Source organism: Camelus bactrianus, chromosome 11 (assembly GCF_048773025.1).
Source record: "Camelus bactrianus isolate YW-2024 breed Bactrian camel chromosome 11, ASM4877302v1, whole genome shotgun sequence".
NCBI classification, from domain to species: Eukaryota; Metazoa; Chordata; class Mammalia; order Artiodactyla; family Camelidae; genus Camelus; species Camelus bactrianus.
The window spans coordinates 78,743,252-78,767,116 of record NC_133549.1 but is presented as its reverse complement, the minus strand read 5'-3'; the positions used below and the strand labels follow the sequence as shown (position 1 = coordinate 78,767,116).

Genomic DNA, 23,865 nt, shown 5'->3' with positions numbered 1-23,865 from the left:
TAATGGGAAGGAAACAATCATTACAAAGGGTTTTTCAAGTGCTCAAGAGGGGCTAGAAAGCCTCTAAAGGAAAAATATCCTCCGAAGATTTATTTAGCAGCTTGGAGTCTTTTCTGGGACAAGGAAAACAGCAAGAGGGGGTGAGGGAATCAGACAAGAGATACAGGGGTACCTCATGCCTGGACTGCACTCTTCACAAGCCCTGGGCTTTGGGCAAGGGTCCAAGGGTGGCCCCACACTTCTGCCCAGCAGGCTGCTCCTGCCAGCTGGGGAGGGGATCTGATGGCCTGTGGGCTGAGCTGACAGACAACCTCCTTAGGGTCCCTGCCTCCATCCTGTCCCCTCATTTAAGGAGACCTGGGCTGAACGAGCAGAGCACCTCCCCACAAGAGGATTTATAGCACCCTCCACCCCACCAGCGTGAGGGGTCTTGGGCCCTGCTCAGAGCAGCCAAAGGTCAGGCCAGCTGAGCCCTGACGAACAGACACAGGTGTGGGGAGAGAGGCGCCGAGGCGGGCTGGAGCCAGCCCGGCGGCTCTCCTCAGGGAGCTTGGCTACCGACCAGGCCCCGGGGGAGGCTGGGCTCTTCCCCTGGGAATAGGATCTCTTTAGTCCAAACTTGAGGATGAGGGAGGAGCCAGGCAGGGCCAGGGAGCCCTGCAGAAAGGGATGGTGTTGGCTAGCCCATGCCTGCAGGAGAAAGACATTCTCAAGGCAGCTCCGAAGGGAGGGCATCCAGGTGGCCCCGTGGCTTGCCCTAGCTGATCTGGCCCCAGTCTCTCTTGGATGTCATTCTAGTGTCCTTGTTCACACTTTATCCATGATCTCCTGGACACAGCTCTGGTCCTGCTTGGCAGGCATCACCTCCACCGGCATGAGGCCCCCTTCTCTGTTGATGCTTAGAAGCATTTTGGGGAGCCCTGGGGTTGGGGAGCCCTGCTTGGGGGTGTCCTGCTGTGGGGGAGCCCCACAGGCAGTCCACTAAGACCGCAGAGGCATCGTACAGTTTACCCAGAATGGAAACACACTGGTGTCTGCTACCTTCTCCGCAATGCTTCAGACATAAGCTGGATGGATGGATGGAGAGAGGGGTGGGCACGTGACCAGCAAGTCGCATGAAAAGCTACAGAAGAACCTCAGTGGTGGGTATTTGGGTGTTCACTGTAGAACTGCAGGATTCGTTCCGCCTTTTTCTCTGTTTGAAAATGTCCATAACCAAGTGTCAGGGACAGCAGAGCCCTGACCGTGAAGCTAGAAGGTGCAGGGAAGGTGATTTTCTGCAGGCCGGGCCTGGCTGAGCAGCTCAGCCTGCCCTCAGGAGTCCGCTCTCAGCCTAGAAAGTGCTTGGCTTTTCTTTGTTGTTGTTTTTTATCCTTTGTGCAACCACTGAAATCTAAGGAGACAACCCACTCTTGTCATTAGTAGGGGCTCTGCATGGCCACTGATTCGGAGATGAAGGCGACACTGGTTTTGAGATGGCCTGTGGGGCTCCAAGGTGCCCCTGTGAGTCCTTGGAGAGCAGGCTGGACTTGGCAAACCAGACAGCGTGGCTTCCTGACCATCCAGCCCTTTGTTTCTCTGTTGCCCTTGCCTCGTCTCAGCAGATTCTGGGGGTAGTGGGGAGGCTGCTCTGGGCACAAGGTGGCCAGTGTTTAAGAAGATACCAAGGTTTCTGGGCCTGAAATGGTGGGTCCAGAGCAATCGGCGAGAGCTCTCCTGCTCTTGCAGTTATCCCTGGGTTAGCACAAGCGGTTCCCGGCCCACCCTGAAGAGCCCGTCCGGGAATGGCCTGCAGGCTGGTGACTGCAGGGCCCTGGTTTGGATGGGAGATCTCGGAGATGGGCCTGGCCGGAGGTTTCCATCCACATCTGAGAGCCCAGAGTCTGGCCAGAGGCCCACCCAAGCCTGGCATCTGGTATAAGACTGTCCCCAGGTCCTTTCTAGGCTCCATCTAGGATGGTCCCCAAGCCTTGGCCAGAAAATGGCTTCTGTCAGCATTAGAAGCCAGCCTTGTTCCTGGGGTATAGCCAGGAAGTTGACTGGGATGTGCCCAGAGAAGCCAGGAGGACTGGCTGGTGGGCATGTTGGGGAGGAAAAACCAAGGGACACGCTCCAGGCACAGCTCAGCAGGGGGCAACTCCCAGGGGCTCCTCTCTCCTTTGATGTCACTGGGGGCAAGGCCTGCCTGGCATCCCAAGTGATGTCATGGGGAGCTTCCACATGATTTCATGGGGGTCAGGTTATAAACTCATTCTATGTGATGTCAGTGGGGGGTGGGGCTTGCATGATATTCCACGTGACGTCACGGGGGTGGAGCCAGAGTCTCCGTGACATTCCATGAGACATCTTTAGTAGTGAGGCTTCATCACATTCCAGGTAATGTCACTAGAGGCCGGCCATCAAGCTATTTTAGGTGATGTCACTAGGCCCTCCAGCATTTTGCATTTCATGTGACGTCACTGGCGGGGAGGCCATCACGGCATTCAGGGTACTATTACTGGGGTGGGACATGCAGAATTTGGCATTGTGCACGATGTCATTGGGAGTGGAGTCTGAGCCATCACACCATCCCAAGGAATGTCCCTGGGAATGTGGCCTTCGTGACATTGCATGGGGTGTTCCTGGGGTGGCACATCCATGGCATTCTGTGTGATCACACTAGGGGTGGGGCCCCCAGATGCTAACATTCTGTAATGTCACTAGGGTGCAAGATTTGGGAACTGGCCTCCACATTTGCACCTGCCCTTCTGGAAGTTCAGCCCACCACTGAGCCCCACCCTACGTCCCAGCCGACCTCGCTCCCAGGCAGGGTTGACAGCTCGGCCAGCCCTCTCCGTACAACTGCCAGGGTAGCACTAGGCACTTACACGAGAATACTTTTGTGAGCATGCATTTGGCCCGCCTGCTGGCCTGGCAGCATCTCTGCAGTGGGTGGTGCTGAGTCTTAGCAGCTGCGGAGTTCTTCTGGAACCTAGAGAGTGTGCCCTGAATTTGCAGGGCGCAGATGTTATAGTGGGCTAATTGATGTAACAAACACCTCCTCCCCTTCCAGATCTCAATGGTTTAGCACGGTGAAAGTTTATTGGATGTTATGCAACATCCAGTGTGGTGCTCCTTAGTCACATCTCCTCCAAGCAGTGACTCTAGGATCCAGGTCCCTTCCAGTTAGTGGCTTGGCTGTCCTCTGCATCCAGTCAGCTGACAAGCAGAGAGAGTGAAGGATGGCAAGATGGTTAGAAGGCAGGCCTGGAAGTGGTGTACACTGCTTCCTCCCATGTTCCACGAGCCAGAGCTAGTCTCATGGCCACTTTCAGATACAAAGCACTAGGGAAGATGACAGCTGTATGCCAGGAAGAGGAATCAGGCTTGGTGAGCAGTGGGTACTGGCCATAGTGAATGAAAGACAAAAATGGCAGGCCTCTACTGGATGATCCCGGGTGATTCTTCCCTGAGGACTGGCCCATCCTCAGGCCCAGTCTCCTTATGCTCACCCCTCATCTGCTGTCCTCTCAGATCACGCCGGGCAGCAAGGCCGCCCAGTCCCAGCTCAGCCAGGGTGACCTCGTGGTGGCCATTGACGGCGTCAACACGGATACCATGACCCACCTGGAGGCCCAGAACAAGATCAAGTCTGCCAGCTACAACCTGAGTCTCACACTGCAAAAGTAGGTGGGGACTCTCCAGAGCAGGGGGCTGGGTGTGGACACCAGGGGCCCGAGAGAGGAGCTGTCCAGCATGGGCCCAGCCTTGTGCTACAGGGCCACATGGGATAGTAAGGACATCCTCTGGACCAGAGGAATGACAGGACCAAGTCAACGTGACCTGCCACGTCTGTGCTTCACTTTACTGATGAGGCTCAGAGAGGGCGGGTCCCTGTGCTGCCAGTATGTGGGCAATCGGGCCTAGAAGCCAGGGTCTTCCCTGCTTTCTCTTTGCCCAGGCAGTCTCCCTGGGACCTAGCAGAGGCCCATACCTGCCATGTACTCCAGCGCCACGACTCCTCCATGCTGGTCAGGCCCAGTGCCTGCCTGGGGCAGGCCCTCTGCCCTGGATCCCTGCATTTCAGACGTTCTCCCCTCGCCAGCCCTGCCCAGAGAGGAGCTTCTGGCCCCAGAGGCACCTGTCTTCATCTGGTCCCATTTCTGGTTTTTCCAGGTCGAAGCGTCCCATTCCCATCTCTACGGCTCCGCCCCCGATCCAGTCCCCTCTGCCGGTGATCCCCCACCAGAAGGTAGGTGCTGACTGTGGGAGACAGGCTCCCTTGGCCATGGTTCCTGGAGTACAGCCCCTGGTCTGCCTGCCTGACCCTCAGTTGGCCTGACTCGAGCAAGGTGGTGGGACCAGCCCTGCGCCAGGCCTGCCCCTGCCGTGGCTGATGCCAGGGAGGTGGGGCAGGCTCCCGGGGAGAGGCGTTTGAGCCCCGACGAAATTCTGAGTGCCGAGACGCCCACCAGGTGCCTAGCCAACACCCTGGGCCTCGGAGCTGGGCTGACCAAAAATCACTTTAGGCAGCAGTGTTTTCAGGGGAGGGACCATGCTCCCAGCCAAGTAGGGACAGGCATCCAGAAGGCTCTGACCCTTGTCCTCCTGAGGGCACCAGGGAGGGGGCCGTGACTGTGAAATGGTTTGAGCCAGCCACCCCAGGAGGCGCTCCCAGGTGTGGGGGACCTGCTGGCCTTCAGGGCTCCTCTTCTGTCTCAGGACCTCTCCCTCCAGTTTGCCTTTCTCCTCCCAAATGCACACCCCTAACAGCACTCAGAAGTGCTGGTGCGGCCAAGAGGCAGGCACACCTCATCTCTGTGCCCCAGGCCCCTTCCCAGATCCTTCTAAGCAGCTCAACGCCAAGGCACCCAAAGCACAGGAGGCCCACCCCACCGCTCCTACAGGACTGCACACTCCCACCCTCCACCCCTCCCTGTATGACTTCATACTGACCCTATCGGTCCAGTGGGGCACAGTGGGCAATGGGCCAGGTGGAGGAGGAAGGACAGGGAGAATCTGTCAGGGGTTTGGGGTGGGTGACAGCTAAGGGAAGTGGGCAGAGGGCTGCTTGGGAGAAGCTGCAGAGGCAGACTGAGGGGACCAAGTGTCAGCCCCCTCCTTCCTCAGTTTCCCATCTGGCATCTCTACTTTGCCTGTTCACCAGCCCGGGACCCCCTCTCACTGGCCATGTGGGGGCATCACAGCATGAGGTCAGCAAAGTGGGAGGCAAGGCTGTGCTTGCCAGGTGTCCCCACTCAGAGGAAAGGGGGTCAGATGTAAGATGGAGGGGGCTGCCCCCAATTCTCTAAGACCCATACCCTTCTTTCCTTCAGCCCTGCAGGCAGGCTGGCTTGGCTGAGCTTTCTGAATGGGGCTTTGCATTTGGTCCAGGTGGATGAGAGCTCCTGGGCCAAGAGCCACGTACGTGCCTCCTCCGCTCTTTTGGACAAAACCCTTCTCTTCCAGGTGTCCAGTCTGTCCCTCCCGGGCTCTATGCAGCGGGCTGCAGGCTGCAGGGTGGCAGGCTGCTGGGCGCTCGCACTAACACCTCTGTTTCAGGTCCACGCAGATGCGCTGGGACGGGCGCGGCTTCTAACTGCTCTCTTCTCTCTCCCCTGCATGGCGCTGCCCTGGGCCAGGACCCGGCTCTGGACATGAACAGCAGCCTGGCAGCACCCAGCCCCAGCCCCGAGGCAAGGGCTGGCCTGGGCACCCCAGGCACGCCGGGCACCCCGGAGCTCAGACAGACCTTTAGCTCCTCCTTCTCCCAGACCTCTGTCTTCTCCTCACACATGGAGGCCTCTGACCCCGGCCCTCCACGGGGCAGCCCAGGGAACAAGACCAGCCTGGAGGGGGCTCTGGACAAACTCAGCCTGAAAACCCCGCTGGGCTCAAGTCAGCCAAGGCAGTATAACAACCCCATTGGCCTGTACTCAGCAGAGACCCTGAGGGAGATGGCTCAGATGTATCAGATGAGCCTCCGAGGGAAGGCCTCAGGTGCCGGACTCCTAGGAGGGTAGGTAACAGGCGCACAGCTCTCCACTGGTGGTCTGGGCCACCTGGGTCCTCAGTGCTCACGGAGACCTGATCAGGTGGTCAGAGCAAGGAACTGGCCTCCTTCTGGCCAGCCCCAAGCCCAAAGTCTGCGCAGGCTAAGAGCAGTGAAAGTAATCATCCTGTTGACATTGGCCATGAGCTGGGTCCTTCCTTGCTTTGCATAAGCTGGGGTGACGTGTGGGATTTTGCAGAGAGGGAAACTGAGGCTCAGAGATGGTTAAGTCAAGGTCCAGCTATCCAGCCACTAAGTGGCCAAGGCTGGGCTTGAATGCAAGAGACTCCCAAAATTCTGACATCAGGTCACCCTCCTGGGACAGGACAAAGTCTGATACCTCCAGGAGCTCTGGGGAAGGGGACAGGCTGGTCCCCACCCCTCTGGGAGCCTTGAGAGGTGGGAGGACAAGTTCTCCAGGGCAGGAAGTGGTCTGGGAAGGCTGCCTGGAAGAGGGAGCATCTGAGCTGGGTACAGAGAGAATGGGCAATGGTGTGAGGGGGGTGGGCTGTCAGGAATGACCCTGGCTAGTGTGGGGCATCAAGAAAGCAGGACATCGAGGAGAAAGGGGCTGTGCAGGAGAACAGCAGGCCACCCCCTGCCCTCTGTGGTCTAGCTGATGGGACTCTTTGAGCACAAGATTTAAAAGAATCTAGAGCCCGGGTGGGTGTTGTAGAGGGGCTGAACAGAGGGAGCCTCCAAGCAGAATGCATATTAGCTTCTAAGAACTTCACGTTTGTTATCTCATTGTAACTTCTCCCACAGCCCCATGCAGTTGGTATAACTGTCTGGGCTAGAGGCAGAGCAGGCTGAATCAAGGCAACGTGGCCTAGCGTTAGGGGTTCAGGGCTCTTCCATGAGACTGTCCACGTCTCAGGATTGCTGGGAGGACTGAGGGAGACAACACATGCGTGCATAGCGCTGAGAACGGATGAGTCAGCATCACAAAGCAGGTCAGCTGGATCCAAGCCACACCCTTCCTTTGACCTTGACACAGAAGGTGCCTGTGCTCAGCTGTTCACTACTCCCCTGGGGGTCCCCATCCTCCCCACATCCCCTAGATCTTTCTGGATTCTGAGTGAAGCTGGGCACTCCATGGTCTGAGCATTTAGACCTTGGCTTCTCTGGACCAAGGTGGCAAAGCCTTATATCCCCAGGCTTTTTCCATCTGGGCCAGCTGGATCCAAGCCCACACCCTTCCTTTGACCTTGACGACTGGGGACCAGTTAACAGTCCATATGCTTTATCTAACACAACTCTCTCAGCAACACTTCCCCCATTTTGTACTTGGGAAATCGAAGCCCAGAGAGAGTGAGTAATTTGCCCAAGGTCACACAGCCAAAGAGTAGCAGACAGAACTGGTACTCAGTTCAGACTGACTCCTCCCTACATAGAGGAGTCAGACTGCCTGCACCGTTGCCTGCACCACTCCTCTTCCCATGACTCCCAAGGTGCCCTCCCATTGATGCAAGCCCTTCTCAGAAACTGACAAGTGCTGAATTATTACTTGACACTCAGAGCAGCAGGGTCCAATGGTTTCTTGATGGTCTAAAGACCAAGTGTGGTGCACACTCATCCAAAGCAAAGGCTGATGCTGCGGTCCCGGGAGGAGGGGCGGAGCCTCTGACCCGGGCTGGTAGGGGCTGAGGCCACAATCTTTGTTAAATGTCTAACTGCTCACAGCAGATAGCGTTGGCAAATGCTAATCCCCATGTCCATTCATTGAACACTTAACTCATGCTGAGGGCTTTATACTCAGGATTCTGTTTAGTCTGCGGTGGGTACCATCATCTTGATTTTATGAATGAGGAGACTGAGGCTAAAACAGGTGGGTAACGCCCAGAGCCACTGGCTAGGAACAGGCAGGATGAGGATTTGAACTCTGTCCTATCTCGCTTCAAAAGGAAGCTCCTTCCCCTCCTTTCTCTGGGCAGCTTGCAAGGTGATTCCTTGGCTGCTTGTATCCTCTCAGGAGGAGTAGAGAGGAGCAGATCGGGGTGCAAGAACAGCCCAGCCTGCAGCCCCCTGCACCTCGTTCTCTCTGAGGCCGGTGCTGAAGGGGAGTATCCTTCAGGCCAGTAGGTACAATGTCCCCCCGGGTGGGTCTTACATCTTTGGCTCATTCACCCCAAGACCTGGGTGCTGGCTCCTCTCTGAACCATGTCTGCTGCAGGCATCCCAGTCCCCATGTCCTCAGGCAGAAGCTAGGCAGGGGGCAGGAACCAATGCCAAAGAAGGAGGTGGCTACCCAGGTAGGAAGGGGCAGAGGCAGCCCCCAAGGCCAACACTGCCCTCTACAGGGGGCACTGGGCTGGTCAGGGCAAGGGCTGACCCTGCAGCTGTCGACACTGGCCAAAAATGGAGAAGGAATGGGAGATCTGTGCTGGCCCTTTCCTAATATAACTCCACATGCAGCTATTTTGAGCCTGGGAGGACAGAGGGGATTTTATCAGCTCTGACACAGGGTTAGGCTGAGACTAGGGGGTCTCCTTAGCTTTGACCTGTATCCCCAGAGTCCTAGCCAAGGGATGACCAGGGCCAGGCCAGCTGAGGCCTAGGCTCTCTCAGGAAGAGCCCAGTGTGGTCAGATCTGGGAAGGTGGCAGAGTGTGGGGACAGGGACACCACCTTCTGCACGCTTCTCCCCTCAGGTTTCTGACAAGGGTCTACCACTGCAAGTAAGAGGCATTTAAAGAAACAGTGCCAGCAATGCCTCCCTTAAGGAGATGATGCTCCAGGAGGCTGGCTCTCAGATAAGAGCGTGAGGCTAGAGTTGCTCTTGTAGTGTCCAAGCTGGGCTGCTTTGGTTGGGGGCTTTCCTACGATAAGCCTTGGACCCACACTTCTCCTAAGCCTCCCTACTCCTCCATCCTGCCTCGCTGCCCATCCACAGGGCCTTGAGGGGCGGTTACTGGAAACTGCACATACCCCCTGCTATTGTGCCCCCAGAGTGTCCAGGGCTGCCTGCCCCTCCTCTTAGATGGAGACCATGTTCCTAGGGCTGTGAGTAAGCCCACCGCACACACACCCCGGCACCATGGCAACTCCAGCTCTGGGAGCAGAATTCCCGGAGCTGCCCCTCAGGGTAAGTCCAGAGCTGCTGTCTGGCCCAGAGGTGCCTGGGGCCTCGGCCATTCCTGTAGCAGCCATAGCTGGTCCTGTCTCCATCTCCAACTTCTACTCCCAGGGTCTATAGCCAGGTTGCATGTGAGAGAGTCACATACATGGTACATGAGTGCCCATAAAGATGGACCAGAAAACCCTTCTCCCTGGCAAATCTTCACGTATCGTGCACCTACCAAGGGGGAAAGGCTGCTTTTGGCATCTGTGACCCAAACTGAGAGGCTGTGATCGCGACTCTGAGCTCTTCCCCTTCTTCACTCGGCACTGTCCTCACCCAGTCCCAGTGCGGCCCCACAACAGCCAGTCTGAGGATGGTCCCTTCCCTCAAACCCTCTGGCAGGAGCCTCGCTCTGACAGTCCTGTCTTCTTTGCTCTTTCTCTCCTCCCCAGGTGGTAGTCAACTCTCCAGCCAAGTTAGTATCAAAGGAAAGCATGTGTGTGCGCTTGCGTGCATATCCTAGCATGCGTCGGCGTGTCTGGGGGTCTGGATAGCGTGTGCCTGTGGCAGCATGTGTACGCGTGTGCGCATGCGTGAGTGGGGGTGCATTTGTGTCCCCGAGTGAGCCTGCATGTGTGTGAAGCTGCGAGTACGGCGTGGAGGCGTTGGGGACGGGTGCTAGGGCTCCGTCTGATGCTCCCGGCCACTCTGCTCCCAGTTTTCCTGCTGCAGCTGCTTAAGACCGCAGGCTGGCTGGCTCTAGTGGGCGGTGGGTGGAGGGCTGCGGTTCCGGGTGAGCCTGAAGACATTTCTGGCCTGGCGGGACCCCTCAGAAGGGCTAGCCTGACCTTGTCTTTGCCCGCGGAGCGAGCGCACTTACCTGCTGGAGGGAAAAGCCTCGAAGGGGAGAGACTGGCAGGCCACACAGCAAGTTCGACTTGGAGGGCCTGAGCCCCTGAGCCCTGCTCCGAGGAAGAAGCACATGCACTGAAGCCTCTGGAGGAGAAGATCCCACCCGCCACCCAGCGGGTGGCCAGCAGGATGAGCCCTTTCGTGGAGGAACCAAGCTCAGAATCCCCGTGGGTGCCCAGTGGGGCTGCTTTTGGCCTTTGGAGCGTTCTGGACTCCGCTTGGGCTGCCGCTGCCTCTCACGCGTGGCCCCGTTCCTGTTCTCTAACCCCAATCCCTACTCCCCAACCCTTTCTGCCTCTGCTTCCCTGCGGGCGTGATGAGAGATCGCGCAATGCCTGGCGCCCCCTGCTGACCCTAGGAGGTAGCTCAGGCTGAGATCTGGGAAAGCGGCGGTGGGCAAGAAAAACCTTCCGCAGAGGACTCTGGGAAGGGTGCCAGGATTTTTCCTGACCAGACTCAGCGAGCCCACGGGGTGGGGGTGGGGTGGGGGCACTTGGGTAGCCTACCTGGGGTCAGGCTTTGGGAGATCTCTCTCCACATCCTCCCCCACCAGCCCTCACCTTGACCCGTCTAACTCCACCTGTCGCCCTTCTCTCCTTTCACCTCCCTCCCTCGCACCCCCTCCCATGTCCCCCCACTCCCCTCCCCCAGCGCCGAGGAACGCTTCAACCCTAGTGCCCTGAAGGATTCGGCCCTGTCGACCCACAAGCCCATTGAAGTGAAGGGGCTGGGCGGCAAGGCCACCATCATCCACGCGCAATACAACACGCCCATCAGCATGTACTCCCAGGACGCCATCATGGACGCCATCGCCGGGCAGGCCCAGGCTCAGGGCAGTGACTTCAGTGGGTAAGCGCGTCCCCTCCTCCGCAGAAGCTCGGTGCTCACCGCCTCCTCCACCTCGTCCGTCACCTGCCGAGGGCACCAGGCCCCGGGCGCCATCGGAGACATTAGGCATCGGGATCAACTTTCCTCCCTCGTCTTGAGCCCCCCAGGGCACAGACCTTGGATGAGAGCCAGCCTTTGCCCCGGCCGTCCAGAACATGGTGTTCTCTCTTAAGAATCAATCTTATGGTCAGCTTTAGGGGAAGGGTGGAGAATGCAAAATGTGGTGCTTCCTCCAAGTGCTTTTCACAGTGGGACTTAGGACATCCTTGGTTCCTGAATTTGCTTGTTAGTGATGGTTGAGGAATTTGAGGGCTGAGTAGTAAAAAAGTTGGCTGAATGTCATTCGTCAATGAAACTGAATAGTACAAACATTAATGGGGACCTCTCTCCCTCTTTCTGACTTTCTGTCTCACTTTCTTCTCTGTATCTCTTTCAGTGTATGCGTCTCTCTATTTCTCTGTCTTTCTCTCTGTCTCTTTCTATCTCTGTGTCTGTTTTCATGTTTCTGTCTGTCTTTGTTGTCTGTTTCTTCCTTTCACACACACATATGGAGTCCCTTACTGTATTCTACTTGGGAATACCATTAGTGTTGACTTTCAGAACTGAATATCTCTTTGGGTAACAGCTTACCCCTGAGTCAGGATCCCTGGCAACTCAAGGCAAGAAATCTTAAAATGATGGCTGTACATTTTTCCGAAGCTAGGAAACAGATGTTGTCAGAGGGATAGAGAACTCCTGTAGCGTTTGGCCTTTGCAGAATCCAGACCTTGTAGCCATAACGTGCATACAGGTTATAAGGGGCAGGCTCCAGAGGCCAAAGTTGGAAGGTGGTGTGGACTTCCTGGCTCTCCTGGTCCTCGGGAGCCTGGGCCTCTCAGGCACGCAGTACTTCGTTCAGACCACCAGGGGGCGGAAGTTGCTTGCCCTGCAGCGGTGAGTCTCCAACCAGACAGACTCAGGGCTGCAGTTCTCTGCAGAGCTCTATGGGCAGAGTTGATTTATTTAATCTCATCGTTCGAAGCAGAAAATATGACCGTGTAAGTTTAAAAACACAACCATTAGCTCATGTGTACCCAGGAAAACAAGGCTGCCTGATTAAGCCAAAGAGCTAACAGGGATTTCCTGTTAACATTTGTTTGCCACGTGTGTCCTTGGTGTGCCCTTAAAAGCGGTTAACAGTCGCCAAAGGGAATCGCAAGATAATGGAAGAACTGCTGTTCACTAATTTTATATTTTCTGCATCTTGGGAAAGGGTTGCTGTCACTTGGTTTTTACCTCTAGGGCGGCTATGATTTTTTTTTTAACATGATGCACCGTTGATCTAATCTAGGCTTCTTAGAGGACCTTTCCCATCTCCTCCCTATCCCCACCCCTCCCCTCCTTTTCCCTTCCCTCGCGTGCCTGGGAAGGGACATGCTTCCCTTTCCTTCTAACTCAGCCCTGCTGGGTTGATGCTGCTGCGGTGCCGGTGGGTAAGCGCGGCCCTGGTCTGCCATCAGGTGCTCCGTTTCTGCTGTTAATTTCCATGATTCCTTCCTCACTGACAGTTTTCTTTTTGTCTCTCTCTCTTCCTCCTTTATCCACCCCACTCCCATAACTCATTTCTGATCCTAACCCTGCTCCCTTGTGTGTGCGCCGCCCCCCCCCCCCGCCCTCCCATGATGGACACGCACTCACTGCTGGGCTTTCCTCTGCTTGGCAGGGCATCGCCGCTGGCGTAAGTAGACCCCACAGTGTCTGTTCCGTCGTCCGTCTGTCTGGTTGCGGGATGATGTGTGGGTTTGGTGGGATGTGCCTGAGGACGCTGGCTCTGTCCACGTGCTTCCTCACATCCACCTCACAGGTAAATGACAGGCCCTGCGGCCTCTACAGGCAAGTACTTATCTTCGGGGGTTTGCCCCAAATAATGTCACTCTAGACGCAGAAATCAGAGCAATGACATCGCGCTGGCTGCAGGTGTATGCCTGTGTTCTCCTTGCTGTGCTTTGCGGGGGCTCCCCCCTGACTGTCTTGTCTATACTGGGACAGCGTAGACCTGAATGTCAGAATCCACACTGGGCCACTATTTGGGGAGAGGGTGATAAGGGGCCTCTTGGAGGCCGCTCCCCAGAATCCTCATGGAAAGTGGATCTGGAGGAGCCAGCGCCTGCCAGGACCACTCACAGGAGGTGAAAGATGAGTCAGATTTGGGGGCAGGGTACAGTGGAGTAAATGCCCACAGGTGACCCTGGTATTTTGGTTACCATGGAGTGTTTTTGGTGGCGAGACGTTCCTGCTGGGAGAGGCTCCAGAGAGTGACCTCTGGGACCCAAATTCCCAGAACTGCAGGGCCCATTCCATCCTCTCCGTGTACATTCTTCCTGAGCCCCAGGATCGCAAAAGGCACAGCAGTTCCTTCATCTGGCCCCCAGTCTCTGTTGTGTCCGTGGTCTTTGCACAGGATTGTGGAAAGGGAAGCCAACAATGCAAATCCTGGCAGCTCACTCCTGGCAGTTTTCTTGAGCCTGTGGAGTCGTGGAAGGAACGGGGAGAGCCTCAAGGGCACGTTTCAGGGAAATGGCAGCAAACACCTCCCATTTGTTTTTGGACCCCTGGAAACTCCTCTAGCCAGAAGTGACCTCCCCAGTGAGATTCCACCCTCCCCTCCGCTCCCTGGGCAGCACCAGTCTCCCCCTTGCCTGGACCCCAGAGGGATCTGTTGATCTTCCCTGTCTCTCTCTCTCTCTCTCTCTCTCTGTTTTTTTTTTTGTTTTTTTTTAAATGGAGGTGCTGGGGATTGAACTCAGGACCTCGTGCATACTAAGCATGCGCTCTACCACTGAGCTATACCTGGCCCTGGTCTTCTTTATCTGATCCCAACCAGACTGCCAGGACCTATAGCTCTCCAGGCCAGGGCAAAAGCCTTCAGGAAAGTTCCACCTGACCTTAGTCATTCACCTTTCGTCACCTCTTCCCACCTCTGCTCTCATGGCCCACCCACCCTGAGCTGACCTGGAGACTAACCAGTTCTTCCATCCAGCTCTTTGCAGAGAGCGTAGAAGACCTGAACACTGGGGAGGTCCCCTTTCTAGCTAGCCAGCCCTTGGGTGGGGGCGGGGTGGGAGGGGAGGTGGAGGCAGCTGTAGCGGCAGACATGGGGAGGCTGGACGGACAGGGGGATGTCTGGGCTGGGCTATGTCCCTGGGTGTGGAGCATCTGGGGTATGCAAGTCCACAGTGGGCAGAAGTAGCCTTCCTGAGCCCTGTCAGAGGGTCTGATGGGAAGGACGCTGGGCTGGGAGCTAAGAAGCCTAGGTTCTAACTCAGCGGGGCCTCCGCATGCCATACCCTGGAGCTGGTCAGCTGGCCTCTCTGGACCTCAGTTTCAACATCTGTCAGAGGAGAGGGTTGGGCCACAGTCCGTAGGCTGGGGAGGCAGACTGTCATTGCTGTGAGCTTCTCCTGAGCCCATCCTGACTCCTAAGAGTGTGGGCTGGGCAGCCTGGATCCCCCAGCGCTCTCTGGTCGGGGTAAGTGGTCACTCATAAAGCATTTAATGTATCTTGCCCTGTGGTCTGATCTGGGCTGAGAGGCCCTGGACTCAAGGGCCTTTGGGGTCCCTGCTGGCTCTGATCTAGGATTCGTTCATTCAACTAAGTTTTGAGCACCTACTGTGTGCCACACCCTGGGAGTCTAAGGGAAGGTCACCAGGTCCCCCTCAAAAGGCTGCGCTGCTCCAGGGCAGACGCCTAGTGACTCTCCCCACCCCCCACCCCCCCGCAGCTCCACTCCCAGGCACCACGGGTTAGAAACCCCACCGTCTGTGGGCGTTGCCCAGCCTCCGAGCCTAGTCACCCCATTTTTCTCAGTACCTCCTCGCCAAGCTTGCCTGTTTTTGCCAAGCAGGAGCCCCAGTCCCCTTCCAGGGCAGTCACCACATTGGTGGCTCCCTGCATGGATGCCAAGCTTTGAAGAGGACGAGGAACTGACCATGAGGAAACCTCTGAGTCCCCCAGACGGCTTGTCCTCACCCAGCCCCAAACTCAGGGCCTGCTCAGGGTGGTTGAAATTACTTCCAGAAGACCTCTTCTGCCTCTTCTTTCCTTAAAGGAGATCGAGTCCCTGGATCAGGGGTGTCTGGACCTAGCAAGGCGGGGTGGGGTGGTGATGGCAGGCGGGTCTGACCTCCTGACCCTCCTTGAGTGGAATTCATTGTCTCTCTGTGGCTACCCTGAGCACTGAGGACCCAGGCCAAGCCCCTGTCACAGGCTCTCAGATGGCAGTGGGTAAAGGGCGTGGTGGGCTCAGACAAGTAGGGGCCACCAACAGGCCTGGGGGTGGGCATCAGGGGGACACGACATGGGGGAGGCGCAGGGTTCCAGCCCTGCCCTCGCTCACGGCCTCTTTCCACATTGCAGGAGCCTTCCTATTAAAGACCTGACGGTAGACAGCGCCTCTCCCGTGTATCAGGCTGTGATTAAGAACCAGAACAAGCCGGAAGACGAGGCTGATGAGTGGGCCCGCCGCTCCTCCAACCTGCAGTCACGCTCCTTCCGCATCCTGGCCCAGATGACTGGGACAGAATACAGTAAGGGAGGCTGTTGGGGGCTCAGGGCGGGGCAGGCAGGGGAGACTTCGAGGGGCCCTATTCCATGGTCTCAAGGCCCACGAAGCCAGGGAGTCAAGTCCCTCATCCTTGAAGATGAGCTGGCCTTGATAGATCGTTAGCAGCCAGCTGTGCACCTTCACCTGGGGCAGGTGAATTGACTTCAGCCTTCTGCTCGGCCCTGCCTCCAGCGGAGGACAGCAGGTTTGCATGGTGCTTGCCCGGATTGGGAGAAGAGGACTTTGCAGGCCACGCCTCTGACCATTGCCTGTCACCTGCACCATTTCCTCTCATGTCCCCTTTCTCTCCCTGCCCTCTGCCCAGCACACAGCCTTCTCCTCCCAGCGGTCCCAGGGAGGGAGCAGTAACTGTCCTGTCGTAGGTGGGACTCAGTGCCCACCAGGCTCCGGTAGCTTTTCTTCCTGCTGGTCCCTGTGAGTCCTCCTGACCTGCAACTTTCTACCCACAGTGCAAGACCCTGACGAAGAAGCTTTGCGAAGGTCAAGGTAAGTGCCTGTACTCAGGCTCTTTTGCCTTGCCCCTCCTAACCCCATCCCTCCCGGGGCAGTCCCCAGGTCACACGACTCATGGAAAGAACTTCTCAAGTCAGTGCTTTTGGAAACTCCCAGCCCCTGGAGGGCTCCGGCAGATGCTGGCTTAGGGCATGTGTCCCCAGTCAGTGAGTGTCTGGAGCTGAGCCTCAATCCTCCAGGCCCAGGCTTCACGAGCGAGGACTCTGGGCTCTCCCAGCTCTGTCTCTGGGCAGGGGGCAGGGCTGCTTTGGCCTTTGCTGGGCTGTTGAGAATGAGGAAATCTCTCCCTGTGAGGCACCGGGCCGGCTGCCTTGCCTGTCCACTCATCTCAGGGCCTGTCCCCTGTGAGTCTGAAGGCTAGAGACTGGGCAGCAGGCATGCAGAGGGCTGTGCTGGGTGTGGGCGCCTGACCCTTGGACTCACCTGTCCAGACCCACATTGAGGTATCAGTGGGTCTGTTCCGCAAATTGCTCAAAGCACCACAGCTGCTGCAAGGATTATAAGCCCTGGGCTTGGTGTCTCCACGTATGGTCCCCTGACAGTGGCAGGCCTGAGGCCCCAGCCACTGGCCTAACACCTTCGGCCTGTCAGGTGCTCGTGGCCCTGGGCATGATGGGGGGCACTCTGCCCTGGAACCCACTGGAAACCATTAGGGTCTTCCATGGGGAGGCATGGGGCCCAGTGTGATTGCGCTTACACTTTTGGAAGCAAATGTGTCGTCTGCATGTCCTTCCTGGGAGAGTCTGCCTTGGGCCGGCACATCCTGTGGTGGCCTCCGTGTGAGGGGGCTGGAGCTCAGAAGTGCCTTTCCACCCTGGGCCAAGCTTTCTGTACTTGCTAACCAGCGTGTCGTGGCCACAGGACCGCGTGGAGAGTTGATGTGGATTTTATTTTCGAACCTCTGTTTCTGCCAGTCGAAGTTGCTGCCACTCTTTGGCTGGGGCATCCAAGCCCAAAGTGTGGTCCTCCCTGGCCTGCTAACCATGGCATGCGATTCCAGTGATGGTTCTGAACCTGTCGGTGCCTGCAGTGTGTCTGCAAAGAGCCTGAAATGAGATGGTGTTTGATTTAGCGCCAAAGGTAGTCTCGAGCTATTTGAAGCGTGACTAAGCTGTCAGCGCTCTCCGTCCCGTGCTCCACTGCTCTGGCACCGTTTCTGTGTTTGTCCCACCTCCTCTTTGGAGCCACCCACAGAGATGCTCCCGTGAGCAGCGTGGCCTTCACCGAAGATTTGATGGAGGGGCTTTACAGCACGCACCCCACAGCAAACTGCTTAAAAGTCTCTGGGTTCTTTCCATCAAGAAGCCCCCAGGGACCTGCCCTGCCTTTCCAGCCTCCATCACCCCCTCTCAGTACTTCTGGTTCCTTTACGTTTCTCTGGCTGGTCACCCTAAGTTCCCATCTCAGTAACCAGATACCGTTTAGGAGGACGGGGACTGGCGGAGGTAGATTACAGGGAACCTTTGTCTTTCATGTTTCCCCTGGGAAATTTGCAGACTCTGCTAGGTGATTGAGCAGAACACAAAAGGCAATATGAAGGGTGGCTCACAGGTCTCGTTGTTGGCCTCTCCCTCCCCTCCCTTGGGGCTTGTTCGGCCTGGTCCTGTGGAAATATGTGGAGGTTAGCCCTTCCCCCTGGGGCCTTACTGCCCATGAGCTCCGTTCAGCCATGGCAGAAGGCAAAGGGTCTTGAGAACTCCGCTGCAGGTCTTGAAACTTCTTTCCCCAAGCCCTTGCAGGGTTTCATTGTGGGGATATCTGCAGGGGGTGGTGGTGGCCAGAAAGAACCTCCAGCCTGCTTTCTCCCTCAGTCCAGGCCCCTACCCCAAGAAAGCTTCACCCACCCAGCCCCCCACCCCCACCTCCTAGACTGTGCTGCAACACTGTCAGCCCCTCCCTCTGTGGTCTCTGGCCCTGCAGTGCAGGCTCTGAGACACCCGGCAAGGCTTGTGCCCAGGACTGGAGGAGTACAGGCCTCCAGCCCTTTTCCCTTTTCCTGACTTTAATTTCTGGAAGGTTGTCCTCATGACCTCACCCAAAATGCTCATTCTCCCTGTGACCATAGGAGAAGGGTGGGCATTTTTATTTTGCTGAATCCCAAGCAGCCTGTGTCCTGGGGGTGAGAGATGGGGATGCAGTGGGTGCAGTGGTTCAGTTCTGTTTGTGAGTAATGCCTTAAGTGGTTCCTGTGGCCACTGATCATAGCGTGGGCCCCAGGCTCATCAGAGTGGCCATCTGAGCAGAAGGGAGTACACTTACCCCCACCCTGGGTCCAGGGTGTTCACCAAATCCGGGGCCCAGCTACCTGGGCTCCATGGCCTCCTCTACCACCTTGTGCCAGGGTGCTTTTTTCCTTCCTATTGCTGTGTGGTAGGAAAGCTGGCAGGGGTGCCAGGTGCTCTGTACCAGACGGGGACACTAGTGGCCTCAAGGCCAGGTATAAGTCTGCATGTCAGAGGACCCTGCAGACTTGACCCTCACATGTCACTGTTCCGCCCCCCGAGGCCTGCCCCCAGCGCATTCTAGGCAGCTGAGAGCCCTGCCCTGCCCTCCCACCTCGTCTCCTCTCGGGCCCTGGCTCCTGGCACTGTGACCATGTCTCTGGGATCTGGTAGCACATCGCTTCCTTCCAGGGCACCAGTACCCTCCTTCTGGCCTGATCTCCAGGGACTGTGTCTTGGCAGGTGAGGCAGGGCAGGCCCCTGAGCAGTCCACACATCAGCTTCAGACTTGGCTTCCCTCCCAGGAAAGACCCCAGCACCTTAGCTGTCCAGGTGGGCTTAAACACCTGCCTACTGCTAGCTTCCACACTGGGTACAGGGAATAATGCTCCCAGCCTTCACCAGAAGTCACAGAGTCCCATCCAAAAGCTGAGCCTCTAATCTCAGAGAGGTCACCAGAGCTTCCGTCTGACTTTGGGAAGCCATTCCAGGGCGCTGATGGCCGGCCCTGAGGGGGTGGGAGTACAGGCAAGCTTGGCTTCGTCCCAGGCAGGGCGTGAATCTGCGAGGCATCTGGATCCCATCACTTGGGCGTAACCATCCCCGCAGACCCCATTGTGGAGCGCGGGCATCCCCTGGTCCCCACCTTGTGGTGCAGCCGTCTACATGCTCAGTCTCTTTGTTTCCCTCATGCTCACCTCAGTAAAGAACGCCGCACCTCTTCCTGGTCCCCAAGTGGTCAGGAAAAAGTTGATTTTAGTGACCAGTTCCCAGAGGAGTTGAAAGTGAGGGCTGCCTTGCACAACAATGCATCGCAAACAAGGTGAAACCCTCAGGTCCCTGCTCCATCGCACAACCATCCAAAGTTCTTTTTCCTCTCCCCACCCCCACTTCTGACGGAGCGCCAGGACTCCCTGGTTCCCCCTCCTCCCCCTGCAGCCTCCTTGGGCACCTCAGTGTCCTCCTCCCTCCTTGTGCTCTGTCCCTGTCCCGTGGCTGACTCTTCCTGGTACTGGTGCAGCGCAGGGCGCTCCCCTCAAGGGAACCTCCCCTCGTGAGGAGGCAGCGGGCAGCCTTAAAGTTACTGTGTCCCTTGGATTTTTAGTCCTTGGTGTTCCGTTAGCCTAGCAAGTTGGAAAACTACAACTGGGTGTCACCTGAGTCACCCTCGTGGGGGTCCCGGGACTTTCCTCCCTTTCTCTCTCGCCAGCTCTCCACTCATTCCCCCCTCTCTCCACTTCCTTCCTCGTCTTGCGCCTCTCTTTGGCTAGCTGTGAGTTTCCAGACAGTCTCAAGCAGAGCAGACTCAGTGGCCTCGCCGACTCTCCAGGACTGTCCCTGACCCTGTCACTGAGCACTGATGACAAAGGCTGTGGGCCTGGCTGGACAAACTGGCGTGTCTGTGTCCCAGTTGGTCTCTCTCTGGGCTGGTAGAATGTTGCTGCCCACGGTGCTGTCAGCAGGGCTGAGTGGGTCCTGCCACAGGGCCTTTGCTTGTGCCGTCTTCAGTCCTTCTCCCCAACCTTGGAGAGGCAGTAACAGAGAATGCCTGGCCCTTAGATCATAGCTCTGCCTCTGAGTTTCTGTGTGACTTTAGGCCTTTCATGTGATGTCACTGGTCCTTGGCTTCTCAGTATTAGAAAAGTTTGAATCAGTGGTTTTTAACTGTGTTAGCAGGGGGCCCCTCTTATCAAACAGAATTTCCCACAGAGACCCAATATGCAGGTGTAGAGGGGAGTCTGCCAGGTAATGCAGATGTGGGAAGGTGGCCAGTGTACATGTGGGGTTGCAGGGTGGCTACCATGCAGAAATGTAAGACCAGCACTGCTTCATCCTCTGATTTTTAAAGACCTAAAGTTGATCTTCTTGATTTTTATATGCTGGCATTCGATTCATTAAACTGTTTATTTTGAGACACTTGCAGTTTGGCATGCAGTTATAAGAAATAATGCAGAGAGATCCTATGTCGCTTTGACCCCTGATGGTATCATCCTGTAAAACTACGTACAGTAGAGTATGTCCCCAACGATGTGTCGACACCAATACAGTCAAATGCAGACTACTTCTGTCACCTGGAGATGCCCCCATGTTGCCCTTCCATACGATACCCACCTCTCTGCTGCACACACCCTGTCCTTAACCTGTGGCAACCACGAATCTGTTATCTGTTCTCTATTTCTATCACTTTCTCATTTCAAGGATGTTATGTAACTGGAATCAGACAGCCTGCGACCTTATGGGATGGGCTTTTTCAGTCTGCCTAATTGTCTGGGGATCCATCCAAGTTGTGGACTGTACCAAGGTTCATTCCTTTCTTTTTATTGCTGAGGTATATGTCATAATCTGGATGTAGCAATTAATTTTTAAAATGAGTTTTCAACATGAGTTAAAATGAGGGTCCAGGTTAAATACACTGCGTTTGTGGCTAGATGTGGCCCCTGAGCCACCAATGTGCACCTCTGTTCTGGAGGATGTTGGAGACCCCTCCGGCCTGGAGGGTCTAGGATTCTGATAACTGTAGCACTGGCCTCTCCCAGGCATATTCTCTCCTCCATTTCTACCTTTCTGGCCGTCCCTTGCCTGCTTTGTCCTATGCCCTTGGCTGAGCAGGCTGTGGGTTGAGCCCCCGAGGCCCTGCTGGCGGGAAGTGGCGGGAAATCCTGGCCCTCAGTATGCGTGCCAGCAGCCTTGTGAGTATGCGTTTGCACGCGTGTGCCTGGCTGTGCTCAGGCCTTAGGCGGGCAGGGCAGTCAGTGGTGTTGAAGACTTCTCTCTGGGGACAGAGAAGGGTTGACAGAGACCGAGGCAGCGCAGGGAGGTGACAGGTCTGCTCACTAAGCCTCATCACGGGGACAGGCGTTCCTCTTTCTTGATGCCCAGCTCGGGAACAGAGACCTTGCAAAGCCCACCTGGCTCTGTGGTTCAGTCCCGAGAGCCCACAGCCAAAGCAGCCCTGCCCAGCCCTAACCACACAGGACAGGGAGAACCTGGGGACCCTCCCTTTGCCCAGTCCTCCTTCAGGCCCTCTAGTTTGACCCCTTCTCCGTGGCCCCTCCAACTCAGGGATGTCAGCCCTTCTGTACTGGTCCTTGCGACTCTGGCCTTGCCCCCAAACCCCGCCTGACCCCCTGGAAAGTACCCCACGGGGGGCCAAAGCCTCTCCAAGCCAAATTCTTCCCTTCCATGCCCTCTGCCCCAGCTATCACATAAGGCGATGGCGGACACACCCCCTAACCCCTTTCCTTCTTCCTTCCTTTCTCTCTCTGTCTCACTCTGTCTCTGTCTCTCTGTCTCTCTCTGTGCCACAGGGAAAGGTTTGAAACGGAACGTAACAGCCCACGTTTTGCCAAATTGCGCAACTGGCACCATGGCCTTTCGGCCCAAATCCTTAACGTTAAAAGCTAAAAGGCTGTCTGGAATCCCCCTACCCATCTCAGGCCGGACCCCTCCCTCCTTCCCCCAACACAGATCTGGCATGTGAGCCCCACGGTGATGCTTGAGAATATATAGCTGTGCTGGGGGGGACCTTTGATAGTCACCTGCAGCATAGTGCTCTCCGCCCGCCCCAGAGCTGATGGCCGAGGCCCGGCCCCACACAGCACCGCACCCTGTCCACCCCTGCCCCTCAATGCAGCCCTCACCACCTCCCAAATAGCCCAAGCCTTTGCTCCCCTGCCTAGGGCCTTCCTGTAGATCAGAGAGGACGTGATGGGGTTTGCTGGCAGAACACCCCAGAACCAAGGGAAACATTACTTGCCATTGGTCCATTTCCCACCAACCCCCGCTCCTGGGAGAGGCAGCCTGGCCTAGTGCCATCCCGGAACGAGCTGCCCGTAGATCAGGGTCCTGGGAAGAGGCCAACTCCCTGGCCTCACTCCCTCCCTCATGCCCTCTGGAGCCCAGGCAGCCGGGAACAGGGCCCTCTGCAGAGGAAGAAGAGGTGCCAGGGTAGATAAGGCAGAGGCCCCTCCCAGCCGTGGTGAGACTAGAGCATGTGTTCCCCTCTCTGTGCTGTGTGTGCTGGCTTCCTAGTTCTCTCTCCTGTACATATAGCATGCTCATTCTGAAATAAAGAGGATTTGAAATGAACCAAACCAGCCCCAGTCCTGCTGTGCCTGTGTGCGTACCACCCGAGGGGGCAGGTCTGAGGCGGGGAGAGGACAGGCACCTGCAGAAGAGAGGCCGGGGATGGGACCCGGTGCAGCTCTGCCCACCGCTATTGTCCTGCCCCGAGGGCCCCGCCCAGGGCTCAGAGCTCAGGCAGAGAGGACGGCAGGTGAGAGTCTGGGCTGGCGGGCAGCCTTAGCCTCCTACGGGGTGTTGTGTAGGGGCAGGGGAGCAGGACCTGAATGCCCCCACCACTCCTCCCATACACAGTCACAAGCCCTCCCTCCCTCCCCATCAGAAAGCACGCCACCAGCCCTTCCCCCCGGGAAGGTCTGCTCAGGCTCAGCCCTGGACCAGGGGGCGAGAGACAGGGCGGACGCACCTGGACTAAAGAGCAGCTCACTGAGGAGCTTTCGGGGGTCCCCTGTGGGCCCGGGCCATGGCTCAGGGGAGAAGAGGCGGAAGTTGGGCCTGGTCTTGCTCAGGTGGCAGGAGGGCAGGGAAGGCCCTTGCTCCTGGCCTCCACACGCTTACAGCCTTGTCCTAGTTTGGGAATTTAGGAAGGGCCAGGCCAGCGGACTCACGTCCTCCCCACCCACCAGTCTACCCAGCGGCACTTAGCAAATAATGACAGATACCAAAGCCCTTCCTTCAGGATGCCCTGCCGCCCTGTGCCTGGACTGGGCCAGGGCTTCGCTCCCACTCCCCACTACCTGAGCATAGGTTTTGTTTCTGCCTCTGGGGACCTTAACAATCCCATCGAGAAGGGCTGGCCAGGGAGACTGTTCTATCCTGCCTACCACCCTGAGATGCTCCCCTAAACCCTCTGCTAGCCTGTTCCACCTTGGCCCCTGTCTCTTCCTAGCAGTCTGACTCCAGGGTCAAGATGAGGACCAGGCAGGGCAGGCTGGCTGGGGGGACCAACAGAGGAGGTGGGAGGGGGGTGCGCCTGCCTACGTCTAGGCATCCTGGAGCACACCTATACGGAGCTGACTTTTTTTTCCCCTTAAAATTAAAAAAAAACTTATTGAAGTATAGTTGACTTCTAATGTTGTCTTAGTTTCTGTGTACAACATAGTGATTCAGTTAGACAAATGTATATTCTTTTTCAGATTCTTTTCCATTATAGGTTATTAAAAGATATTGAATGTAGCTCCTTGTGTTATACATTAGAACCTTGTTGTTTATCTATTTTATTTTATTTTTTAAAAATTTTATTGAAGTGTAGTCGATTTACAATGTTAGTTTCAGGTATACAGGAAAGTGATTCAGTTATACATATACATATATACATATATTTTTTTCTTAC

The 23,865-nt window shown here is 56.6% G+C and overlaps 1 protein-coding gene across 7 annotated transcripts in view; it reads left to right on the top strand.

Moving 5' to 3' along the window:
* The window catches only part of LDB3 (LIM domain binding 3), a 63,309-nt gene that overhangs the window by 8,134 nt on the left and 31,310 nt on the right, over positions 1-23,865 (top strand). For 3 of the 7 annotated variants that reach the window (XM_074374345.1, XM_074374347.1, XM_074374344.1), the window contains exons 3-7: positions 3,514-3,665; positions 4,156-4,231; positions 5,622-5,998; positions 15,288-15,457; positions 15,945-15,981. In XM_074374345.1, the coding sequence (XP_074230446.1) occupies positions 3,514-3,665; positions 4,156-4,231; positions 5,622-5,998; positions 15,288-15,457; positions 15,945-15,981 (812 nt within the window). Of the gene's footprint in view, positions 1-3,513; positions 3,666-4,155; positions 4,232-5,621; positions 5,999-9,543; positions 9,567-10,654; positions 10,853-15,287; positions 15,458-15,944; positions 15,982-21,757; positions 22,544-23,865 lie in introns of those variants that run through there. The other 4 variants (XM_010953723.2, XM_074374346.1, XM_074374348.1 and 1 more) reach the window with 4 other exon arrangements.